Raw genomic sequence first — 24,362 nt, forward strand, 5'->3', positions numbered from 1 at the left:
AGAAGATATTTAAGACTGCATTCAGTTTCAGAAATATTTGACCCTCTTAATTCACATCAACTTCAAATGGCATTTAAAAAAAAAAAGCAAAAACAAAAAAAAACCCTCTTTTAAGTAAAATTAAAACAGAAGATGAATAGTGTTCCTTTACATTATTATTTATAGCATAAATGACTATACTGTCTTCAGATTACTAGTGATGTTTTATATTTACGAGTGAGGCATTAAAAAATTGTTTGGGAAAGTACTTTGTGCCTAGGCAAGAGTGATGGGCTTCATTGTAGGATGACCAGGCAGCTACCCAGCCATTGTGGTAAACCTCCCAAATGCTGGTATTTATAGATATACTCTTTATGGACATTTAATTTTTCAGGAAGAACCATTCAGTCTTCTGGTAGGATGAGGATGGTAGATATTATACCAGGCTGCCATGGTTTTTGGTGCCAAGGGGGCTGGGGGCAAGGTGGGGATCTTGCCATTCAATATATAGACTTTCATTTAATACCCCATGGTTCTTTTGCCTTCTTCTTCTATTTACTATATCTGGTTCGCTTCCTCCAGTTTCTTGTTGGGTAGATGGTAGGAGAATTACTTGATTATCTGGGATGGAGGACATGTCCTGAGGATCTGACAGCTCCTTTTAAGCCTTTGTCCTGTTTTCTGTTCTGTCCTGCCTTTTTTAATTCCCCAGACATTTTTCAATTTTTATTCCCTTTTGTAGACAAGCTTTTTATCTAGTGAAGGTGGCATTTGATAGGAAGCATAATGATAAAACCATGGGCTTGGAGTCACACTATTTAAGTGATTTTAGGAAAATTATTTAACTTACCTGTGTTTAATTTCTGCATCTATAAATGATAAGACCAGCCTCAGCAGATTGTTAGGATTAAATAAGATTCTGTACAAATTGCATGGCACAAAGCATTTATTTTGTAAATGCTTATTCTATTCAAAGAAAGAATCTGTCTCCTCTTAATTTGGTTATATGTTCAGTTTTAGCTATCTGTCTAAAGATTTGAAATGAACAGAGCAAACCAAATTAAATGTGGTAAACTAGAACTCTTTTTCATTAATTCTAAAATTTCATGTTTTTAACTTTCATTCAGCAATTTGTAGTGAAATTCACAATGGCCATTAATCATCTCATATTGTATGTAAAATTCTGTTTAAATTATAAGCATTTATAGGCAATAATTTTTATATTTTAACAGTTGTAAAATGACCCTCTTAATCAGTATTTGGCAAAATATACTTACAAAGAATTACAGATATTTCCTTAGCCCTGAAATTGCCCGTTCACTTCAGTTAAATAGTCATTAGGCCTTTAGTCATGGCACTTATTTCTGCTTATCAGGTATGCATCAAAAATTAGTGATACCTAAGTTAGCTTTCAAAAAATTTTAAATTAGCAACTATTGAATATGTATATGCCTTGCTATCTAATGAAAACAATAGTGTTTTTTATAAAACAGAAACAAAAAAAAAGTTAGCTTTAAAAAAATTTTAAATTAGCAACTATTGAATATGTATATGCCTTGCTATCTAATGAAAACAATAGTGTTTTTTATAAAACAGAAACCCTGGTGGTGCAGTACTTAAGAGATTGGCTGCTAACCAAAAGGTCAGCAGTTCAAATCTACCAGCTGCTCCTTGGACATCCCATCTGCTGTGTCCTGTAAGGTCGCTATGAGTCAGAATCAACTTGATAGCAGTGGGTTTGGTTTTGTTTTTTTAATGGAACAAGGCAGACTGATTTTTGCCCCTTTTTTTCCTTTCTGTATTTTTTCTGTCTTAATAATTTTTCTTCTCAGCTCTTAAAATTTTTTTCTTTTACTATCACTTTCCCCCAAATAAGTAATTCTCCTCCCAAAGTACTCTGTCAACAAACTAGTATCCCAGTCTAATACCAACAGTCATCAACAATGTACCTCATTCATTCAAAATATTTTTGTTACCTGTGGTGAAGATGGCAAAAAATAAGTGGTTTCTGTCCTTTGTGGACTTAGTGTTTCGTGTGTTTGAGACTTAGGATCTATTTGAGAATATGAAATACACGAACATTTAGATAACACAGACAATATTATAAATGCTGAAAAACAACACATAACATTGTCAAGTGAATATAAATAATAATAACTCAGTTTAGGGACAAAGTAATTACTCTAGGTAGAAGGCTTTAAATTAACATTTATTGAACCCCTGCTTTGTGCCACATTTGTATTGAAAGCTATGGTAGCTCATTCTATCTCAACACATCTTTAAGGTGGGTGGTTTTATTCCTTACTGGTAAATGAAGAAACTGAGGCTCAGAAATAAGGTAAGCCAGCTAGTAAGGGGTGGCGATGGTATTTTCCTGCCACTTTGTTGAATAGGATTTAGTAGAGAACCAGGTAGATGATAAGAGGTAGGAACATAATCAAAGGCAAGAATGGCAAAGAACAAGCCGTGTTGAGGGGCTACGGAGTGGGCTGATATCACTGGGAAGAAGGCTGTGTGGAGAAGTAGAAGAAAAGGTCAAAAAGTAGCACGTTGTGGGAAAATGAACATGCTCAGTGAAGGAACTATAACTTTATCCAGGAGAGCAGTGGGAAGCCACAGAAGAATTTTGGTTGGAAGAGTGAAAGAGCAGCTGTACCTTAGGAAAGTTAATCTGGAAAGAGGGGGAAGGCCTTTCAGGTAGGGGCCAATTAGGCTTTTACAGCAGTCACAGTATAGATGATAAAGTCTGAACTCTGGTGGTAGCGTGGGAAAGAGAAAAAGCTAAATATAAAACGTTTTAAAGGTAGAATTCACAAATCTTGGTGACAGAGGACAGCAAAAAACCAATCCAAAGAATCTGAGCATACTTGACTATAAGGATGGCTATTGCCATTTTCATTTAGTGCAAGTTCTTTTGAATTAATTTATAAAATTAGATTTTCAAAAAATAAAAATTTTGCTATATTTTGTACATTAAAAACTCCTAGGAAAAAATGAATTATTTAAAAAATTATTTAACTTGGACCTTTTAGTTTTTTACTTCTATTCCGTAGATTATCTCAGAAATATAAATGACAGTTGTCTGCTTGGTCTAGATTATTTGTTAATTTTTTAATGTCAATTTATTGAGCTTCTATTTGAGAAACAAAAACAGTAGATAGATGAAAGTGTTGCTAAAAAAAGGCTAGAGTAAGAAAATAACACCAATAAACACATCAATTAAAATCAGTTATTTTTCACTGTGCAGTCCATGTAAATTTAGGCTGAACTTGATATGAAATTTAAGAGAAAACAAGCACAACCTTTACATGACAAGTAACACTAGCTGAGACGTTAAGTAAATTTCGATGTGAGGATATTTTGTTACCCCTTAAAACCTAACATGTATTTTTTTTAATGTTTTGTTATCTATTTCACTGCCCTTTGACAGTATATTTGTTGTAGCAAATAGTAACAATATGTAGTTCCGAATGGGTTTTTTTTATAGTTCTGATAGAATCCTTTGAGTTGCAAAGGGTACATAAATTGTATTAATGTCAAAGAATATCTTGATTTCAGGATGCCCCTAAATCGGGTACTAGTTGCAGCTCTCGCTGTTCAAGTTCCAGACAGGATTCTGAGAGCACAAGGCCAGAATCTGAAACGGAAGATGTATTATGGGAAGACTTGTTACATTGTGCAGAGTGCCGTTCATCTTGTACCAGTGAGACAGATGTGGAAAATCCTCAGATTAATCCCTGTGTGAAAAAAGAATATAGAGATGACCCTTTTCATCAGGTTGGTTTACAGTGTTGGACTGTGTGGGGCTATCAGTCAAGCTCCTTTGAATATATATACAAATTTTACAAAGTGAAGAAAAAGCTTGCATTCATTTAAAATAATATTCCTGTTTTTTCTTTTTCTGTGAACTGTGGTCTGACTTCATTAGAACATAGAATCTCAGTATTTATATTATGGTTATGTCTCTTGCCTTGCAAACATGTTCCTGAGAACTTGGTAAATGCAGTTTTGTTTAGATGCATTAATCCCTTTCTCAACACATTTACTGGTCCGATTCATGTATACCTGTGGCCTGAATTATCACCTGTAGGGTCATGATTTGCAAATTTACATCTCATGAATATCAGGTTTACCTCCTAGCACCTGTAGTAATGCTACCCAGTACAAATATAATGGGAGTAACATGTAATTTTAAATTTACTGGTAGCCACATTTAAAAAGTTAAATCAATTTTAATGCATTTTATTTAACACAGTATATTCAAAGTATTATCACTTCAGCATGTAACTAACATTAATGAAATATTTTACCTTTTTTTTTATAATAGGCCTTTGAAATCTGAACACTTACAGCACATCTCATTTTACACTAACCACATTTCAAATGCTCAGTAGTCAGCCACATGTGAATAGTGGCTACCATATTGGACAGCACAGGTCTGTAGGATATCTTTACTTAAATGTCCCAGGAGTACCTCAAATGTAACCAAACTCCATTGTCTCTCCTAAATCTCTTTTTCCTCTTACATTCAAAATCTTGGTGAATGGCATCTCTATCCACCCACTCACCAATCCAGAAACTTGGTGGTCATTTTAGAGTCCTCACTCTCCTCACATTCTTCTCTCTTTCTTATCCACCTCCCCATCAAATCCTGTCAGTAAAACAAACAAGTAAACTCCTAGAACTAGAGATGGAAGGGCACTTCCTTAATCTGATAACAGGTAGCTATCAAAGAACCTTCTGAAAATCTGGCATATTTAATGGTGAATTTTAGAAACATTTCTGTTAAAGGCAGGAACAAGACAAAAATGCCCATTATCACTGCATTTTCTCTCAAAATCCTAACAGCATGTTTGTCTGACTGTCTGTTTTTGGTTGAACTTAGACTGATGTAAAGTTCACATTAAGGAGGAAAATGTCAAGAATAGCAAATGTAACTTTAAAGTGCAACAAGGTTAGGGACTTTTCCTATTGGATATGAAAAATTTATTTTAAAGGTATAGTAATTAGGATAGTACGGGATAGAGATAAACAAATAGACCAACAGAACAGGATAGAAAGGCCAGTATAGATCCCCAGTATGTGACATAAGTGGCATTATAAATCAGAAAAGAATGGACTGTTCAGTATATGGTTCTGGGTCAAATGATTATCCATATACTAAAATTTATTCCAGATAGTTCCCAAATGAAAAGCAAAACTAGAACATTTAGGACACATAGAAGAAACTCTTTGTTACTTTTGAATAGAGATGAATTTTTTAAACAAGATACAAGAAGCACAAACAAAAGATTGGGGTATGAAAAACCTGAATGTCTTAAAATTTAAAACTTCAGGCTACAATTTAAACCATAAATATTGATAAAGACAAGCCACAAACTAAGAGAATGTATTTATAACACATTAACTATCAGAGCATTAACTTCAAGAACCGAGGGTACTGAGGAAGAAGTTCAAGGTGCACTGAAAGCATTAGCAAAAAACAAGCCTCCAGGAATTGACAGGATACCAAATGAGATGTTTCAATAAACATCTTGCAATGTCGTAAGTGCTCACACGTCTATGCCAAGAAATTTTGAAGACAGCTACCTGGCCAACTGAGTGGAAAAGATATATTTGTGTCCATTCCAAAGAAAGACAATACAACAGATGTGGAAATTATTGAATAGTATCAATATCACTTGCAAGTAAAATTTTGCTGATGATAATTCAAAAGCGATTGCAGCTGTACATCAAAAAGGGAACCGTCAGAAATTTAAGCCAGATTCAGAAGACGATGTGGAATGAGGGATATCATTGCTGATGTCAGATGGATCTTGTCTGATAGCAGAGAATACCAGATAAATCTTTACCTTTGTTTTATTGACTACACAAAGGCATTTAACTGTGTGGATTATAACAAATTATGGATAACATTGCGAAGAATGGGAATTTCAGAACACTTAATTTTGCTCATGAGGAACCTGTACATAGACCAAGAGGCAGTCGTTCAAACAGAACAAGGGGATACTGCGTGGTTCAAAATCAGGAAAGTTGTGTGTCAGGGTTGCATCCTTTCATCATACTTATTTGATCTGTACGCTGAACAAATAATCCAAGAAGCTGGACTGTATGAAGAAGAACACGGCATCAGGATTGGAGGAAGACTCATTAAGAACCTGTAACATGTGAAGAGGACTTGAAGCACTTACTGAGGAAGATCAGGACTACATCCTTCAGTATGGATTACACCTCAACATAAAACAGAAGTCCTCACAACTGGACCAATAAGCAATGTCATGATAAATGGAGAAAATATTGAGGATATCAAGGATTTGTTTTACTTGGACCCACAATTAGTGCCCATGGAAACAGCAGTCAAGAAATCAAATGATGCATTGCATCGGACAAATCTGTTGCAAAAGACCTCTTTAAAGTGTTCAAAAGCAAAGATGCCACCTGGAGGACTATGGGTGCGCCTGGTCCAACCCATAATATTTTCAATTGCCTCATACACATGAGAAAGCTGGACAATGAGTAAGGAAGACCAAAGAAGAATTGACGCCTTTGAATTATGGTGTTGGTGAAGAATATTGAATATACCATGAAGTGCCAGAAGAATGAACAAATCTGTCTTGGAAGTACAGCCAAAATGCTTCTTAGACGCAAGGATGGTGAGACTTCATCTTAGGTACTTTGGACATGTTATCTGAAGGGACCGGTCCCTAGAGAAGGACATCACACTTGGTAAAACAGAGAGTCACTGAAAAAGAGGAAGACCCTCGATGAAATGGATTGACACAGTGAGTGCAGCAATGGGCTCAAACATAGCGATGATTGTGGGGATGGTGGAGGACCAGGCGGCATTTCATTCTTTTGTGTATAGGGTCACTATGAGTTAGAACCAACTCAATGGCACCTGACGATACAACAAGTCTATCACACCATTCTTGCTCCTTTTTTAATAAATTGATTTTCTTAAAATATTCTGTTCTGCATATCCTTAGTATTCTAAGCATACATTGGTTTTGATTTTGCATTAAAGACTTGGTTTTACACACATTTTTTATTCTCAGGCTTCTAAAAAAATAAGTTTACATTTTCAGCTTTAGTAGTAGCCAAGAAATGGAAATTAGCTTGCTTTAATAAAAAACTATCAGTATTTTCTTGTTTAACAAAAAAAAGTCTGTGTTAGGTCCAGAGGATCCTTTTCTGCGCGTACCATTAAGATAGGAAAATCCCCCGTAGTCATCACAGAGCATTTGAATCAATGTGTCCTAGTCAGAATGTTACCAGATTTGTATTGTTTGTTTGATTTTCTTTGTAAAATGTGGCTGAAAAATTTCCACAGGAGAAAATTTTTCTCCCCTAATCATGACTGAATATATAATAAAATATAAAGTCGTATTCAAGTGAAATTCATTTTTAGCACATGAATCCAGATTTTAATGGCTAGTTCCCACAGTTGGAAACACCAGTAAAGTGATTGTCATGGTGAATTTTATGGAAGTAAAACATGCCACCATTTAAGCATTAAGCTTTTCAGGTAGTTTTGAATGAACTAGAAACAAAGCAGTTCAGATTTTAGATAGGATTAAGAACAAAGATTAAAAGAGTCCCAAATTTTAGTTTGAAAAACATACCAAGAAGAACCTATGTGATAAATTGGAATTGTTCATGCCGATGTTCTCCCTGGGCCTTTAAAGTGTTCCATGTGATGCTGCTCTCCACGTACTGACTGGTACATGTTTCAACAAGACTGTCTTTGCTTATACATTTGACAAACATGCAGATAAAGAGTTTTTTTAAAAAATGACTCTTTAAATTCACCAGTTTCTAATTGCTGTCTTCTGCCTTTGGGTTTCTAGAAATAACAAAATGACATCAAATCCTGGTTAGAGTAGTTGAGCAAAATTTTTTGTTATGCTCTTTTGGAAGGACATTGAAGAGCTTTTTGATTTTTTATACCTGTCTTTAGGTTAATCTTCTTGGTATTGATATACCTTTCTTCATATAATTGGAAAGACCTTTAATTCACTGAGAGTTTAAAAAAAAAAAAAGGGCGGCAGCAGTAAAAAAAAAAAAAAAAAAAGCCTGTAAATCAGTGGTTGAAATCTGTTGCCTCTCAGGCTTAACACTTTTTATTTTAGCTTCTCACACCTCTTGTGTCTACCGTTTTGGTTCCATTATGTTTCAGAATTATTAAATTTCCGGGAAAGAGTTTGATACCCATTTTCTCACAAATGATTTCAATCCTGAACTAGAATATTTTGTTTGGGAATAAATTATAAAGTGTCATTTGAGGAATTAAGTTGATTGTTAATAGCTAGTATCTTATAGCTCTTAAGACCCTTCAATAGCGAAATATATACTATGAAGTTAATATATATTAAAATTCTCTATCATTGGAAACCCTATAGGGATGCTATGAGTTGAAATTGACTCAACAGTACTGGGTTTGGTTTTTTTTGTTTTTTTTTTTTGTAATTGGAAGTGATTAAAAAATTTTAAATGAAACCCCTTCCTACCCAAATAATTAAATGTGAAAAAGAGCTTTGTCATTAGCATGACTACTGGTATTATGGTTGGCCTATAATTACTCATTAGTTTTTATTCTGTTTATAGTAAACATGATATAGCCTTATGTAAAGAAAAGTAGTGCGTGAGGTCAAAGAATTATTATTATTAATTTCTATCTCTGTTTTCTTAAATATTATTTCATTATTATTTTATAGTTTCAGTGGAAGTGAATCAATACATCTCTACTCCCGCTAGAGGAAAATGCTGTATTTCTTCAGTTTATGGAATCTTTACCATACTTCAATCACATTTTTGTCCTGAAAAAATAAATATAACTGGAGTAGCTTCTTCTGTTCATTGTTAGAAGATATTCTAATTAAATATAATGTAAAATTTGAATGCTAGAATGTCAAAGATCCATTTGTTTTTCCTGAGGTTGCTGTTAATGCCAAATCTATCATTTTATATAAAATGAAGAAAGTATGTCCATCTATAAAACATTGTAAGTTAGAAGTATCTTATTGTAAACAAATTCATTCCATTCCGGATCTAATTTTTTAGTGTTACTTCTCCCGTAAATGTCTGATAATCTAAAGGTTGGTGTTTCATTAATTTGTTGCTATCTTTAACCCAACCTCACTATCCTCTTCTGAAGTTCTATTCTTTTAATTATAAATCTCACAAGAAAAAATTCCAAACTTAAGCATCTGATTCTTTGTACTAAAACCTTCAATTTGTATTTTATGCCTTTTTCTGTTTGAAACATTGAAAGAGGGTTTATCTCCTTGTGAAAGATCTGTAATTCTGTGTGCTTCAGTTTGCAATATTTGCTCTATCTAGGGGGGGGAAGCTATCTTTTGGAGATACGCTAAATTAAAATATCAGTAAAGTAGCTAAGTAAAATATTGAGGGTGGATTTTGTGAAGAAGAAACTCATTTAGGATGAGATTATATCACTACCTGGTCTTTCAAAAAGGTTCAAATCTTAGCTGTTGTATTCTTTTGTATTGAATGGTCTTAAGTTAGAAAACCAGTAGTATGAACAACTTGATGTCCATTTGTCGTTTAATAATATTATATTAGTAGCTATGTAGACAGATTGAAAACGAAGCCCTTTTGCCAACACATTTTAGTGTATTTTTGAACAATAGGTTATCTAATATCTGTTATGGAAAGTTCTTGTACAATTTCTTATGTCATATATTTTATATTTAATGTATATGCTAGCTAGTTTTAATATAGAATTTTAGTATCACTGAAACAGTGTGTGTATAGATACAGATATTACAGATATATTTCTATTTATAAAATAGAAAATTTATGTTCTGTTTATAAAAAAATGATTCACCAGTTTCTATATTTTAGCAGTTAAAATTGTGTCTATGCACGCATATGTATGTGTATGTATACATGTATACACACACAACTTTATATATACATGAGATATATTTATGAAACATCATAAATGTATTCACCAAACCTGTTTATTTTTTATAGAGTCATTTGCCCTGGCTCCATAGCTCCCATCCAGGGTTAGAGAAAATAAGTGCTATAGTATGGGAAGGCAATGACTGCAAGAAAGCAGACATGTCTGTGCTTGAAATCAGTGGAATGATAATGAACAGAGTGAGTATTTAAAACTTATTCTTTTAGTTCAGGGGTAAGACTTGGTAATTATTAATATATTAAATAATTACTGGAATGTTATACTTATAACCTACTTATCTCATTTCTTCAAACTTAAAGAAGTTATTTGGGTGTATTTCGCTAAGTATATAATTTCAACAGTGGTTTGTCACCAAACCATTCTTACCTTTTAGTGTTTACATTCCTCTGCCCAAGTATAGAAGATACGACCTAAACTGTACTCTTAGGTTATTCTTTCTTTTGCTTTCAGTGGATCAAATTGAAGAAATGCTAGATACAAATGAGTGTTGATGCAGACTGATTTTTCTGCATCATTCTTATAGGCTTATTAATTTATTATTACCCAAAACATGAAAGAAAAAAATCATGCTAAAAATTTGTATCCATACTTGCTTGTCTACTTAAATATATAGATTTAGCTAGTGATAAAAATCTTGAGTAGTTTGAAGAAGTAAAGGACAAATACTATGGATTTTAATTTTTGTGTCCGTTAAATTGTTTCCTTTTTCAGGTCATTACTCTTTGTAGATTTTACCTGATTTCTCTGAACAATTAGGCATGATCTCATTTGCAGCTCTAAATTTCTCTGGTACATTGTTATAGTAGAACTATTGTTTATACTTTATGTAGTACAGGAATTAAAATAAATAGGTCTAGAAATTAATATGCTCCGTATGACATATCTCAGAAACCCTGGTGGCACAGTGGTTAAGTGCTACGGCTGCTAACCAAAGGGTCGGCAGTTCGAATCTGCCAGGCACTCCTTGGAAACTCTATGGGGCAGTTCTACTCTGTCCTGTAGGACCGCTATGAGTCGGAATCAACTTGACGGCACTGGATTTTTGGTTTGGTTATAACATATCTCAATGTGAGCAATTAAAACTGTTTATTAGGAGTCTCTGGAGACTTGGATCTGCTTGGTGCTCTGTAACGTCCTACCTGTGAACTAGCAGATTACTTCAAGAAGTCTCATTTGCCTAATTTAGAATATGATTTTTAAAAGTTGTGTTATACATTATATAAAAAAAAAAAAACAGTCCTACCAGTCTAATATATTGGATACTGTTATATTTTCCCATTATTTAATTTCAAATTCTCTTTTTTTATTCCCCCCCCCTTTTTTTCCTTTCATTTGTTCCCCCTCTCAAACTTTCTCTTCTAAAATGATTTTAGAATTTAAGGAGGTATTTATTTGTATATTGAGCTCTTTAATGAAAAAGAGCATTATAAATCAGTATAATCCTAGATTTTACCTTTAATGAATTGAACTTAGATGAACATGACCTCACCTCATTCTCTTTAATATTGCAACATTTATGAATATTTTTAACTTTTGAGATAATGCAATATATAGAATTTTTTTTTTTTTTTTTTTTTTGCCAAGATCTGGACAAGACTGAGATAGTCAATCCTTTTGCATTTATTTGTGAATTAACAATCTGATAATGAATTGTTTTTAAAAACTGAAGAAAGTGACCTACATATTGTATGCAATAAGCTCTTAAACTTGAATAAATTTAAAATTTCATTATTGATGTATTAAATATATTTTAACAAAATCATGTCAGCTATAAAGTAATGTTTAATAGGAGTTCATTTTACTATAGATAAAATTTCTAATAAATTTTCTTTTCTTTCTTATCTCTCTCTTTCTTTTTGTAAAGGTCAACAGCCATATACCAGGAATAGGATACCAGATTTTTGGGAATGCAATCTCTCTAATCCTGGGCTTAACTCCATTTGTTTTCCGACTTTCCCAAGCTACTGACTTGGAACAACTCACAACACATTCTGCTTCAGAACTTTATGTGATTGCATTTGGTTCTAATGAAGATGTCATAGTTTTTTCTATGGTTATAATAAGTTTTGTGGTTCGTGTGTCTCTTGTTTGGATTTTCTTTTTTTTGCTCTGTGTAGCAGAAAGAACTTACAAACAGGTTGGTATAGTAATATTCTGAGTAGAAAATTTTTATCCTTTTCATAATTTTCAAAATATTCATAAAGCATTTTAGTATTTTGTTAAATCATTTTGATGATCTGCTTTTTTATTTTCCAGTTTTTTTTTATATTAGTTAACAAAATATGACAACTCTTATTTTGTTGACTTTTGTTTTTCTGTGGTAATCTACTTGAAAATGAATCCTCATCTTAACCTTTTTCAGCGACTACTTTTTGCAAAACTCTTTGGACATTTAACATCTGCAAGGAGGGCTCGAAAATCTGAAGTTCCTCATTTCCGGTTGAAGAAAGTACAGAATATAAAAATGTGGCTATCTCTCCGTTCCTATCTTAAGGTAGAATGGCAGTGATAAAAGTAACCTTACGTACCGGCTCCCTCTGATAGGTCCTGTTTCTTTATCAATATGTATGCATGCCCAGGCGTATAGTCATATGCACTGACAAGGTGCTGAGTGGCCATACCTAGTGTTCTTTTCATTCCGCATTCAGAAATCCAAGATAAATGTTTAACTGGTACTTTATAGTAAGTCATTTGGAGTCTGAAAGGCAGAAATGCATTTTCGGTAGATGATTCAAGGTCAGATTTTTCCAAATTTATCTTTGTTCATAAATCTTACCAACTCTTACTTATTTAAAAGTTGGATTAAGGATCTTGGTTCTTCATAGAATTGTTATCACAAGCCAGCAGAGGGAGCCCACTACTTAAAAAAGAAGTGTAATAATCAGAGAGTCTGTAATCAATGGCCTATTACTGTTTTAAAATATTTTTTATACCATTCTTTTTCTTTAACTTTTTTAATAATTTTCCTGATTATGGAGGTAAAATTAAAAAAACTCTAGGGGGAAGAGGAAAACATCTGAGTTACTTTGAGGAGACACTTTTTTCCTGAGCATTGGTTCTTTGTTGCATTAGGTAGCAGTGAATTTCATTATATATGGAATAATTATGCAAGTTCAAATGCTGCTTATTCAAAACACTATCTGGATCTTTACTAAAAGTTTACTGAAAGTTGACCCAAAGACCAAATATCCTCTGACACACCTAGACCTTTTTATTTTCAAGTTGACAATTAAAGAAGTAAAAAAAAATTTGCACTGTTTGTCTACCTTTGTATTTTAAAATTTATTCCTCTATTTATTACTTTAACATTAAATTTAACTCATACAGTCTCCATCAGGAAATGCTAAAAGCTTACATAGAATATTTTTTCTCACTGACATTTCTGTTGTATGGAGGGATGATTATGAATTTTTATTTTCTGACTCAGTGAGAATCCATCCACAATTTCCCCTCCTTATCAAACCTAAGTAGTTATTGCATTCTTTTATAGGCTGATTATTTAGTAACTGGTTGTTCAGTGTTAATCACGTGCCATTCACTATGGATGAGATAAAAGGGACAGTCCCTCCCCTTAGGAGCTTACATTCCAGTGAAAGAAAAACGTAACCCCAGACCTGGAAATCATCCTTGCCACTTTCTTCCCTCTCTCATATTTCCAATATACAATTTATCACCAATTCCTATCCTTTCTGCTTCCAAAATATATCTTGAATCCATTTACTTCTCTTTGTTTCCATTTCCACTACCCTAATTAAAGCCATCAGTCATCAGTCTTGGTCTTGGTCTTCTAAAAATGTAGAGTTAATCATATAATATTAAAAACTATTTGGAGATTTCCTATTGCTCTTAGGATAAAGAACAAAATCTTAACAGGGCTTATAAAACCCTTCGTGATCTAGCTCTTGCCGTATCTACCTGTCTCTCTAACCTCATCTTGAAATACTTTCCTCCCTGCCACACTGGACTACTTCAGTTCTTTGAATGCATTATATTCCTTCCTGCTCTGTGTTCCTGTATGTGCTCTTCCTTCTGCTTAGAACACTGTCATGTGCCATTATGCCCCTTAGTTTGTTGTACATACCACTTCCACAGGGAGATCTTCCAGGCTCACACTTCTGACCCTCAAATCTGAATTAGGCCTCCCTGGCCAGTTATGGCAAAGCATCTTATACCTTTCCTTCATAGCATTCGTCATAACTTACCACATATATCTGTGATTGTGAGCTTGACATCTGTCTCCCCTACTAGTTCCTGTGAGGGTAGGAGCACGTCTGTTTTGTTCTCAGCTATATTTTTAGCACCTAGCACAGTACCTAGTTCTGAGCCAGTGCTCAAGAAATACTTGTTGAATAAGTGATTAGTGTTTGAAAATACAAAATAGTTGAAGTTATGCTAAGAATTCTATGCTGTATAGATACCATTTTCCCTATGTTGCAAATCCTTAGCAAATATTAACACTTTATAGTTAAAATCATCTGGCAAATTAGGTATATTTTCAATTTGTAAGCTATGATCAACTCTTAGCGAAAATTAGCTGTAAATTAGTAAATATATCTTAAAATGTTTCCCCTTTTTTCAGCGTCGAGGTCCTCAACGATCAGTTGATGTAATAGTTTCATCTGCTTTCTTGTTGACTATCTCAGTTGTATTTATCTGTTGTGCCCAGGTGAGTTGTACCATGTAGAAATTACACAATCAAATATATAAATACTAAGCTTGAGAAAGCTTTCTAATAATTAGTAATCAAAGTAAGCCAAAGTTTTGAAATTCACCTTTTGTAATTTATTTTTTTCAGTAGACAAAATAAGTGCATCTTATTCATCTCTATGCCATGAACAGTGGCTAGCATATAATCAGATGTCTGTTGAATGAACATACAGTAATGATTTTTATCTACAGTCCATCTAATTTTCCTTATTTTCAAAACCAAGCTTATGAGTGTCTAGAGTTATGCCATTGTTTCAGATTTTCTCTGAATCTCTGATTTATTCACGTTTAATATTCTTTTAATGTCATATCTCGGAATTGTCACTATGACTGGACTGCCATAAGCTGTGAAAAAGAGTTCTCAGTGACGAAGATTAATCAGGAAGCACCAAAGTGTCTTAAGATATGTAATACACTATAGAATAGAATGCGAACTTCCATTTTAACTAGTAAGACGTTCTAGATAACCTGAAAACTCTTCTGTCTTAAAACGCCAAACAGTTGAAGAATACATATGCTAAAATTGAAGAATACATATTCTTTTTAAACACAAGGACAGTTTATAAAAATTGCCCATGTACTGGGCCACAAACTAATCTCAACTAATACCGAATGTCTGACATCATACAGGCCATTTGATCTAGCTGTAATGCAGTCAAGTTAGAAACCAGTAGCAACAAAGGTCATACATTTGGAGTTTTTAAACACTTTTAAATAAATTTTTAAAAGATAAAGAATATTAAACTGTAAATAATGACATAATTGAAAAATTTTTAAAGGATACTAGTATGAATTACATTCTGCCATTGAAGTTGAAAGCTTAGGTGAACAATTTTGTAGGAATACATAATTTATTAGAACTGAATTAAAAAAAAAAAAGGAAAACCAGAGAAGACCTATAATCATAATGTAGTACTTGATTTCAGTAATCTACCACTAGTAAAAACCTTCCAGACCCATGTGGTTTTACAGGGGAATTCTGCCAAATATTCAAATAAACAGATAATCCTAATCTTACATAGAAGATATAAAGACTAGAAAGAGGGGAATATTCCCCAAGTCATTTTACTAGGCTGATATAATCTTGAAATAGAAGATGCTTAATGAGATGGATTGACACAGTGGCTGCAACAGTGGACTCAAGGATAACAATGACTGTGAGGATTGCAAAGGACCAGACAGTGTTTCGTTCTGGTGTACTATGAGTCGGAACCGACTTGACAGCACCTAGCAGCAACAACAATGTAACCTTGATAGCAACACCAGAAAAACAGTATGAAAATGTGAGCTAATTTCACTTACTTAGATGCAAAATTCCTCAACAAAAATACTAGCAAACTGAAGCCAGCAATGTAATGAGGATAAATACACTCTGACCAAGATAGTTTATCCCTGAAATGCAGAGATTTTTTTTTAATGTTTTACTTTTGATGAAAATACACACATCAGAACCTATTCCCATTTTCACAGTTTCTAGAGATAAATCAGTGACATTGGTTATGCTCTTCACATTGTGACAATATTCTCATTATTTCTGTTCTAGTTGTCTCACTCCCGTTAACTTAAACTTCCTGCCTTCCAGTCTTCTCAACTATGTTTTAAAATAGTTGTTGACCTTTTGGTCTTTATATAATTTTTTTTTTTTTTTTAAGGACACAATACTCAAAGGTGACAGTCATCACTTTTTGACCTGTTACTTTAGTTTAAAGGTGACTTAAGGTGATAGTTTCAATTCAAGGTTTGAAGAGTAACTCAGGGCCATAGTCATGAGGGCTCCTCCTTCCTCAGTAGGTCTGGATTCTTTAAGAATTTGAAGTTCTGTTCCACAAAATGCAGAACTTTTCAACATTAAAAAATATAAATGTAGTTTTAGCTTCTTTAGTGGATAGAAGAGAAAACGTGATCACCTCAATAAATGCAGAAAACAAATTGGTAATATTCAATGATGATTCACAAAACAAGGAATAGAAAGTATACCCTCAGTCTGTTAAAGGAATATCTTTCAGCACTTGGAGTAGACATTGTACATAGTGTTACCTTAGAGGTATTTCCTTTAAAATCAGGAACAAGACAAACATACCTTTACTCCCACTTCTAGTCAGCATTTTGATGGAGATTATTAACCAGCTAAGACAGGAAAAAGAAATAAATTATATAAAAATTGGAAAGGGAAAAAAGAAGTCATAGACTATGATTGTCTATATAAAACATCCAAGTGACTTTACAAATTATAAAAAAATGCGAGTTTAGCAAGGTTGCCAGGTACAAGATCAACATAAAAAAATCAATTTTGTACCTGTAAGCCAGAGATGAGCAAACTTTTTCTGTAAAAGGCCAGATGTTAAATATTTTAGACATTCTGTTACATGTACAGTCTCCGTCATGTCTTCTTTTTAAGAACCCTTTAAAAAATGTAAAAGTCATTCTTAGCTCCAGGGCTGAACAAAAACAGGCCTCAGGCCACATCTGGCCCATGGACCAGAATTTGTTGATTCTTGCCATACACAGGAAAAAATAATTACAAACCATAAGAGATGTCATTCTCAATAAGAATAACTCTAACAAAAGATGTGTAGGACTGTAAGGGGAAATATGAAACTTTACTGAAAGTTATGAAAGAAGCTACATAATGTTAACGGACAGAAATACTCAGTTTCGTATCAGTTCTCCCCAGGTTAATTTATAAATTTATAAATTCTAATATGATTCCAATACATTGATAGAGCCTGTCAAGTTTTCTAAAATTCATCTGGAAGCACATAGAGCCAAGAAGAGCTCATATAATTTTGAAGAACAAGTTGCCTTACCAGAAATATAGACTTATTTTAAAGTTATAGAAAGAAACTCCTGGTTTCAGTATAAGTATAGAATGACCAATTGGATGAAACAGTGCTACAGATGCACACATATATAGGAACCTGATTTTGATAAGATGGCATTATAAGTCAGTGCAGGAAGGCTTTACTTAATGGAAAAGAATAAAATTGGAGTCTTACTTCACCTCATACATAAAGATAAACCCCAGGTAGATTAAAGACCTAAATGTGAAAACCAAAAATTTTAATTTGATTGCAAGTAAAAATTAAAACATTTATTTGTACTACAAAAGATAATGTAAAAGAAAAGCCAGAGACTGGAAGAAAATATTGGCAAAACATGACTTAAATAGAATTGTTGTACAGAATATATAAGTAACTTCTATAAATCAGTAAGAAAAAACAGACAACCCAGTAGAAAAAGAGTAGATATTGACTATTAGAAGGTAGATTATAGAAGAGGAAACCCAGTGACCAATAAGCATATGAAACATATTTAACTTCCGAAGTCATTAAGAAAGGTAAAATTAAAGCAACGAGAGAATATTTCACACCCCTGAGGTTGGCAGATGTTAAGAGGTTGAGTTGTATCAAGTGTGGACACAGATGAAGATAAGGGAGCTCTGATACACTGCTGGGAGTATAAATTGGTACAACAGTTTTAGAGACAAATCTGCAGTTATCTAGGCACTGGGTCTGGGAATAAAGCTGAAGATGTGGATTTCCAAGGACCCAGCAATATTACTCCTAGATATTAACTTCTAGAGAAATTTTTCATGCGTACACAAGGAGGCGCATGTAAAAATGTCTATTGCAGCATAGTTTGTAATAGGGAAAATTGGAAACAATATAAATGTTGATCAGTAGATTTAGGCCAGTAATTGTGGTTGATTCAGTTAATACTTTTGCTGTAATTACCTTATAGGAGTTAGAATGAGTGAACTTAGAGCTTAGGTATATCAACGTGTGTAAATCTTGGAAAAATTGTTCAGTGGATTAAAAAGCATATTGAAGAATGATGTGAACAAGGTGATAACATTTATATAAATTTTTTAAAATATATAAAACAATCTAGTTTAAGGATGTACATATTGCTAAACTATAAAAAGATAAACACAAAATTCATTACACCTAGGGGTGTGGGGGGAAGAAGAGGAATGAGGATCAAGGAAAACTTAAAGAGACTTCAGCTAAATCTATAATCTTATTTTTCAAAAGTCTGAAAGAAGTATTACAAAATGTTAAGAGTTGACAAAATTGGGTGAGTCCTCATGGGTGTTGATTACATTTTACTTTTGGTATCCTTGAGATATTTCATAATATATGTAGAATGTTTTTCAAATGTAATACTACATTTATGATTAATTTGTATGCACTAAAATGTTTTTTTCTTTCAAAAAGAAATTGAATCACATTGCTTTTTCCTGTTTCCTTTTTTTTTTTTAACCTTTTAGCTGCTTCATGTGCATGAAATCTTCCTTGATTGTCACTACAATTGGGAACTGGTAATCTGGTGCATCTCATTAACACTTTTTCTCCTAAGATTTGTTACCCTTGGATCAGAAACAAGTAAAAAATATAGCAATACCTCAATATTACTTACTGAGCAGGTATGAATGCATGGTTAATATGTTATAAATTAATGTCTGTAAACTAAAATGTTTTCATTTACTTCCTGTTTTTCAGGAACATGTTTTATTAGAATAAAGCCCTTTGTGTTACAAAGCAAAAATCAAAATTTGATAGAACTCAAGCCATTCTTCAGTGTTTCTGCTTTGTCTCAGATTTCAAATTTAATCTACTCTTTTCGTGTTCCATTTTCATTCAGCAAGAAGGAAGTACCATTTATAGAAATTATGGATTTTAAATCATTAATGCGATGTTTATTTCACAATATTGCAAAGACATATTTGAATAAGTATAAATTTTTATTTGAATGGAAAACCAAGAAAACCAAACCTGCTACCATCAAGTCGATTCCAACTCATAGCGACTCTATAGGACAGAGTAGAACTGCCCCATAGCGTTTCCAAGGAGCGCCTGGTGAATTCGAACTGCCGACCTTTAGGTTAGCAGATATATCTCTTAACCGCTACGCCACCAGGGTTTCCGTTGGGATGGAAGAATAAAGCATAGTAATTATGATGATTATCTGTGTTTGGTATGAATTTGTTAAATATGTTCCTCTCACTATTTCATAGAGATTATAAAAAGAAACTTACTGCCAAAGAACTTGTAGAATATTTTAGTGAGGGATAGCTTGATTTCAGAGGAGCCTTGGTTGCGCAACAGTTAAGAACTTGGCTGCTAACCAAAGGTTCAAGGTTTGAATCCACCCAGTGGCTCCATGGGAGAAAGACCCGTCGATCTGCTTCCTTAAAGATTACACCCAAGAAGACTTTACGGGGGCAGTTCTACTTAGTCACTTGGGGTTGCTATGAGTCAGAATCAACTCAACAGCATCTAACAACAACAAATTCAAATGAGGAACAGGTAAGCTGGTCAAATGAATTCAATTAAAGGGAAAGAAGAAAGCGATCAACAATGAGAAATTCCAAGGAAATATAGTTGGGCCTCATGGGGGAGCCTTGGTGGCGCAGTGGTTGAGAGCTCGGCTACTAACCAAAAGGTACGCAGTTCAAATTCACCAGCCACTCGTTGGAAACTGTATGGGGCGATTCTGCTCTGTCCTATAGGGTTGCTATGAGTCAAAATCGACTTGACGGCAATGAGTTTTTTTTGTTTTTTTGTTTTTTGGCCTCTTGGGAATTGGACAAAAGCAGCCATTTCCTCTGCCTTGCTCTGAGCTGTATTGTTTCTCATTTCTGTTACTTTCTATACCTTTGTTCCATTTACCTCTCTATATACTTGCTACTCTCTATAATTTTGGTTTACACATGGTTTTGACTTGCCTCAGCCAAAATGATTCTACGCTTTACTAACTTTTCAGCTCATGCTCCTACATTATATGACAAATAGTGGGTTAGTCCCACCAGCCAGTGTATTGACTGTCTTTGATGTGGGATTACACCCCAGCCAAATTAGCTGTGGCTTCCAGAGTGAGGATGGGATGGTAGGGTCAAGTGGAAAAAGCACAGTTGCCCAAGTCTGCCCCCTCTATGGGCTGAATTAGAGGATTTTTCAAAGAAGATAACTGTGGACAGGCGAGGCACCTCTAAATTTTCTGTTAGAGTGGATAAAGATACCCAGAGATTTCACATCTGCTGAAGTTACTTTTAAGATAAGTCACAAATCAATTGATTTAGTTTTAGTCTAATTATTTTATTATTATTTAAATTGATTTGGCTCTAGGACTAAAGTATATCACCATTATGTAATGCCATCCAGCTTTTTTGTTTTGTTTTTGCTTTTAATTACATTTGAAAGATGTTTTAATAACTGTTTTTCTTATTATAAGTTTATTTGAGGAAACTTGGAATGCACAGTAAAGTATAAAGGATAATATTAAAATAACCTGTAATCTGAACACCCAGAGAGCCACTATTATTATTTTAATGAATATCTTCCAAATTTTTAAAAATCTGTAGAATTTTAATTATTTTAATTGTTTACTTTCTTTTTATAAAAGATAAACCTCTACTTGAAAATGGAGAAGAAGCCTAACAAGAAAGAGGAACTGACACTAGTGAATAATGTTTTAAAACTGGCTACCAAACTACTAAAGGTAAGACAGTTAAATATGGAATACAATAAAATGCTGTTCTGACATTGTATCTTGTGGATCATACCTTGTATTTGGTTTTAGTGATTATTCAGATTGTTTCCAAATTTGTATTTGAGCACATTCACATAAAATTAAAAGTCCGTTTTCTTATTTCAACTGTAACCAAGTTTATTCTTTCTAAAAGTACCCTTAATTTGTAACTTTATTTTTTGAAACATTTTTTAAAATCTTCGTTGTGTGTTTTCATATAATTTAACTGATAATTCCTAGTGAATCTGGGGCTCCTAAATTTTTGTCTTCCCTCTCTTCTAGGAATTGGATAGTCCCTTTAGATTATATGGGCTTACAATGAATCCGCTGCTTTATAACATTACCCAGGTGGTCATCCTGTCAGCTGTTTCTGGTGTTATCAGTGACTTGCTTGGATTTAATTTAAAGGTAAGAGCTTGCAAGCATTATTTCTTAGTACTCTGTTGTATTTTTGTGACATTTATTTTGCTCTAGCACTCTTTTGAGATCTCACATGCACAGTAATGGAGTCGTTTTGATAAATGTATATAGAGTTAGTGAAAATAATTTCACATTTAATTTCAAAGAATAATAAATATTCTTGGCTCATAATGCTTACGTAACTCCTAATATGGAACAGTGTTCATTACAAATAGGACTCTTGTGTAGGATAAGTATTTATTTTTGCTCATATAACCGGAGTCTAATTTAGATGACAAAAAAGAAAAGCCCTATTTCTTTTTTTTGGCAAAAGGTTGTATTACATATCTATATAACAATACATATACTCCTCTATCATATGTATAACTAACTGTGAGTAAGTGATAATCACATTAAACAAATAGTGTGTATTGTCATTTCCCAGTAAAAGAAAGGAGAAATCGATTTTCACTTTTTTAAGATGAATTCTTCTTCAGAATGAATGGATAAAAGAGTTAAATATGAGAACTTATACTTGTTTATGAATGAAATTTAAGAAATAGTACTATGTGGTATAATTTTATAAATTAGGATATTAAAACTGTCTCTAATGGTCTTTTATATTTTCTCTAGCTGTGGAAGATCAAATCATGACAATTCAGAGAAAAGATGTAGCCACTTTTCCAGAATAAGAGTACCAACTAAGCTGCCTGAAAGCAGTTACTGGTTCTTTGCTTCAGGAGTCTCAGCTGGGAAATTGAAGTGTTTACATCAGACTGTCTTGTGCAATTCTTATATTTATTTTACTTGTCCACTGTTTTTTACATTTATTTTAGTCTTTATGTATTATTTTTAAGCATTGATGTATACGTAGTTGTTGAAAGGGTGATAAAAATGATATCCAGTTACTTGAGATCCTGGTAATTGCTCATAAGTAATTGATAAAATTACAAATTCTGAAAACAGAAGCCATTGCTAAGCACTGTTTCTCCATCAATGCCGTGAACTTGCCTTACTTGAGGAAAAATTCTCGAATTGCTTTGGACTCAGCTAAGCAAATATAGCATTTTCTTCAGTAAATCAAGATCCAGTCAGGATTTTTCTTGAATTATTTTGGAACAATGCCAGGATCTATATTGATGAAGCTGCAGTTTAAGCACCCTTCAGTATTAATATATATGGTGTTACATAACAGGTCAACAAGTGCTCTTTGATGATAAAACTCTTAATAGAGCAATAATTGTAAATGGTTACCATACTGTAAGATTTTTTGATAAAAATTAACTAGTAATAATTGTATTTATTTGAAACACTGGGCTGTTTGCACAGCTCCAACTGTGCATGCTCAAAATGTGCACTTTTTAAAATTGTTCCTTTTAATGTACATCTTTGTATGGGATATGTTATAGTGTACTAGGGCATGATATGGTATCCTTCTGAGTGAGGTATATACTCATCTCACAAGTGAAGTGCCTATTGATATTATTAAAGTATATTACGTTTACTCAAGTAAAATAATTTTCTCCCCATGGTACACTATAGTGTATGCTGTTCAGATCATGTTCAAATGGATACCTTAAGTTTAAGGGTAAGAACCAATAAAATATTATTCTGATTTTCTAGTTTTAAAACTATTTCCAGTTTTTCAGAAAAGACCACTTTAGCTTACAAATTCTTTCCTCTAAACTTAATCTGGTGCATCTCCCCCCACCCCCCGTTATATAAGGGCTATTTTAGATGCTTTTCACCTAGAAAATTAACCCCTTCCAACACTTCGTCAAGTGTCTGAGTATTTATCATGTCGGCATGCTAGGTAAATGGGCAAATATGACAGTATCTGACATTGGACCTTGATTTTAAGTTGTTATATTTGTACAATCAAGAGTGTTTTAGGAATTCCATGAAACATGAACTGGTTTTGAGATTTTTTTTTTTTTTAAACTGGGCATCAGATTTCTAAAACAAAGAATTTATTTGAAACAATCCAGAATTTTCTTGGTGCAAAGTGTATCATGTTGAATATCCTCACATTTTTTACAATGTATTAGGGAATTGAAAACAATTAGCTGTAGATGATTGATTTGATTGGTGCAGTTCTAATCCCCAAATCATAATTTTCAGATCAGGAATGTGTGGCAAACAGAGCCAAGTCATACCACTTTGCTCTTACCATTCCTTTTGATCTGCCTCAATTCAGCCTCATTGTGTAGTGTGTTTCTTTTCTATAGAAAACAACAAAAAAGCATTTTGTTTTATTTGCTTGGGTTCAAATATGTTTAATAATGACCAAAGTGCATTCTGAGTTTTTTCAAGGAATGTATTACGGGAGCTTTAAGAACATATTTTCTCATGTGAAAAATTAGGCTTTGTGTAATATGTTTCTTCTTCCTCTATTGTCTAATGTTGAGGTTGTTTTTAGGAATTCTATTTTATAAGCTTTTTTCAAAATAAGGTACATACCTATACAGAACTGAACATTTTGCACAGAATATACTGAATATATTTTGAGAAAAAAAGTACAGCATGAGTTCTGTTAGGAATAAAAGATGAAACTATTGTATCTCACAAAAAAAAAAAAAAAACTTATTTCAGAATGGAAGTATTTTTGAGAAAAGTAGTTGAGTATACTGATTTAAGAAAATGTTTTAGATATTCATTTTAAAGTTGGGAGTTGATTTATTAAGTACAACATACCTCTCAACAATTCATTAATAATACGTTGAATTGTGTCACTAAGGTGGGCAGCAGTGGAATACTAAAGGAAAGTTTGTCATTTTAAGCAGTTTTAGAACATTAATGG

At 33.2% G+C, this 24,362-nt stretch overlaps 1 protein-coding gene across 3 annotated transcripts in view; it reads left to right on the plus strand.

Moving 5' to 3' along the window:
* PHTF2 (putative homeodomain transcription factor 2) overlaps nt 1-24,150 on the plus strand; it is a 125,068-nt gene extending 100,918 nt beyond the window's left edge. The window contains exons 10-18 of one of the 3 annotated variants that reach the window (XM_003406995.3): nt 3,538-3,756; nt 9,976-10,104; nt 11,790-12,062; nt 12,288-12,419; nt 14,505-14,591; nt 18,903-19,058; nt 21,038-21,133; nt 21,446-21,571; nt 22,196-24,150. In XM_003406995.3, the coding sequence (XP_003407043.1) occupies nt 3,538-3,756; nt 9,976-10,104; nt 11,790-12,062; nt 12,288-12,419; nt 14,505-14,591; nt 18,903-19,058; nt 21,038-21,133; nt 21,446-21,571; nt 22,196-22,216 (1,239 nt within the window). In that variant the 3' untranslated portion in view covers nt 22,217-24,150. Of the gene's footprint in view, nt 1-3,537; nt 3,757-9,975; nt 10,105-11,789; nt 12,063-12,287; nt 12,420-14,504; nt 14,592-18,902; nt 19,059-21,037; nt 21,134-21,445; nt 21,572-22,195 lie in introns of those variants that run through there. The other 2 variants (XM_064289910.1, XM_064289911.1) reach the window with 2 other exon arrangements.
* Nucleotides 24,151-24,362: the final 212 nt, after the last annotated feature.

This window comes from Loxodonta africana, chromosome 8, assembly GCF_030014295.1.
Source record: "Loxodonta africana isolate mLoxAfr1 chromosome 8, mLoxAfr1.hap2, whole genome shotgun sequence".
Classification (NCBI taxonomy): domain Eukaryota; kingdom Metazoa; phylum Chordata; class Mammalia; order Proboscidea; family Elephantidae; genus Loxodonta; species Loxodonta africana.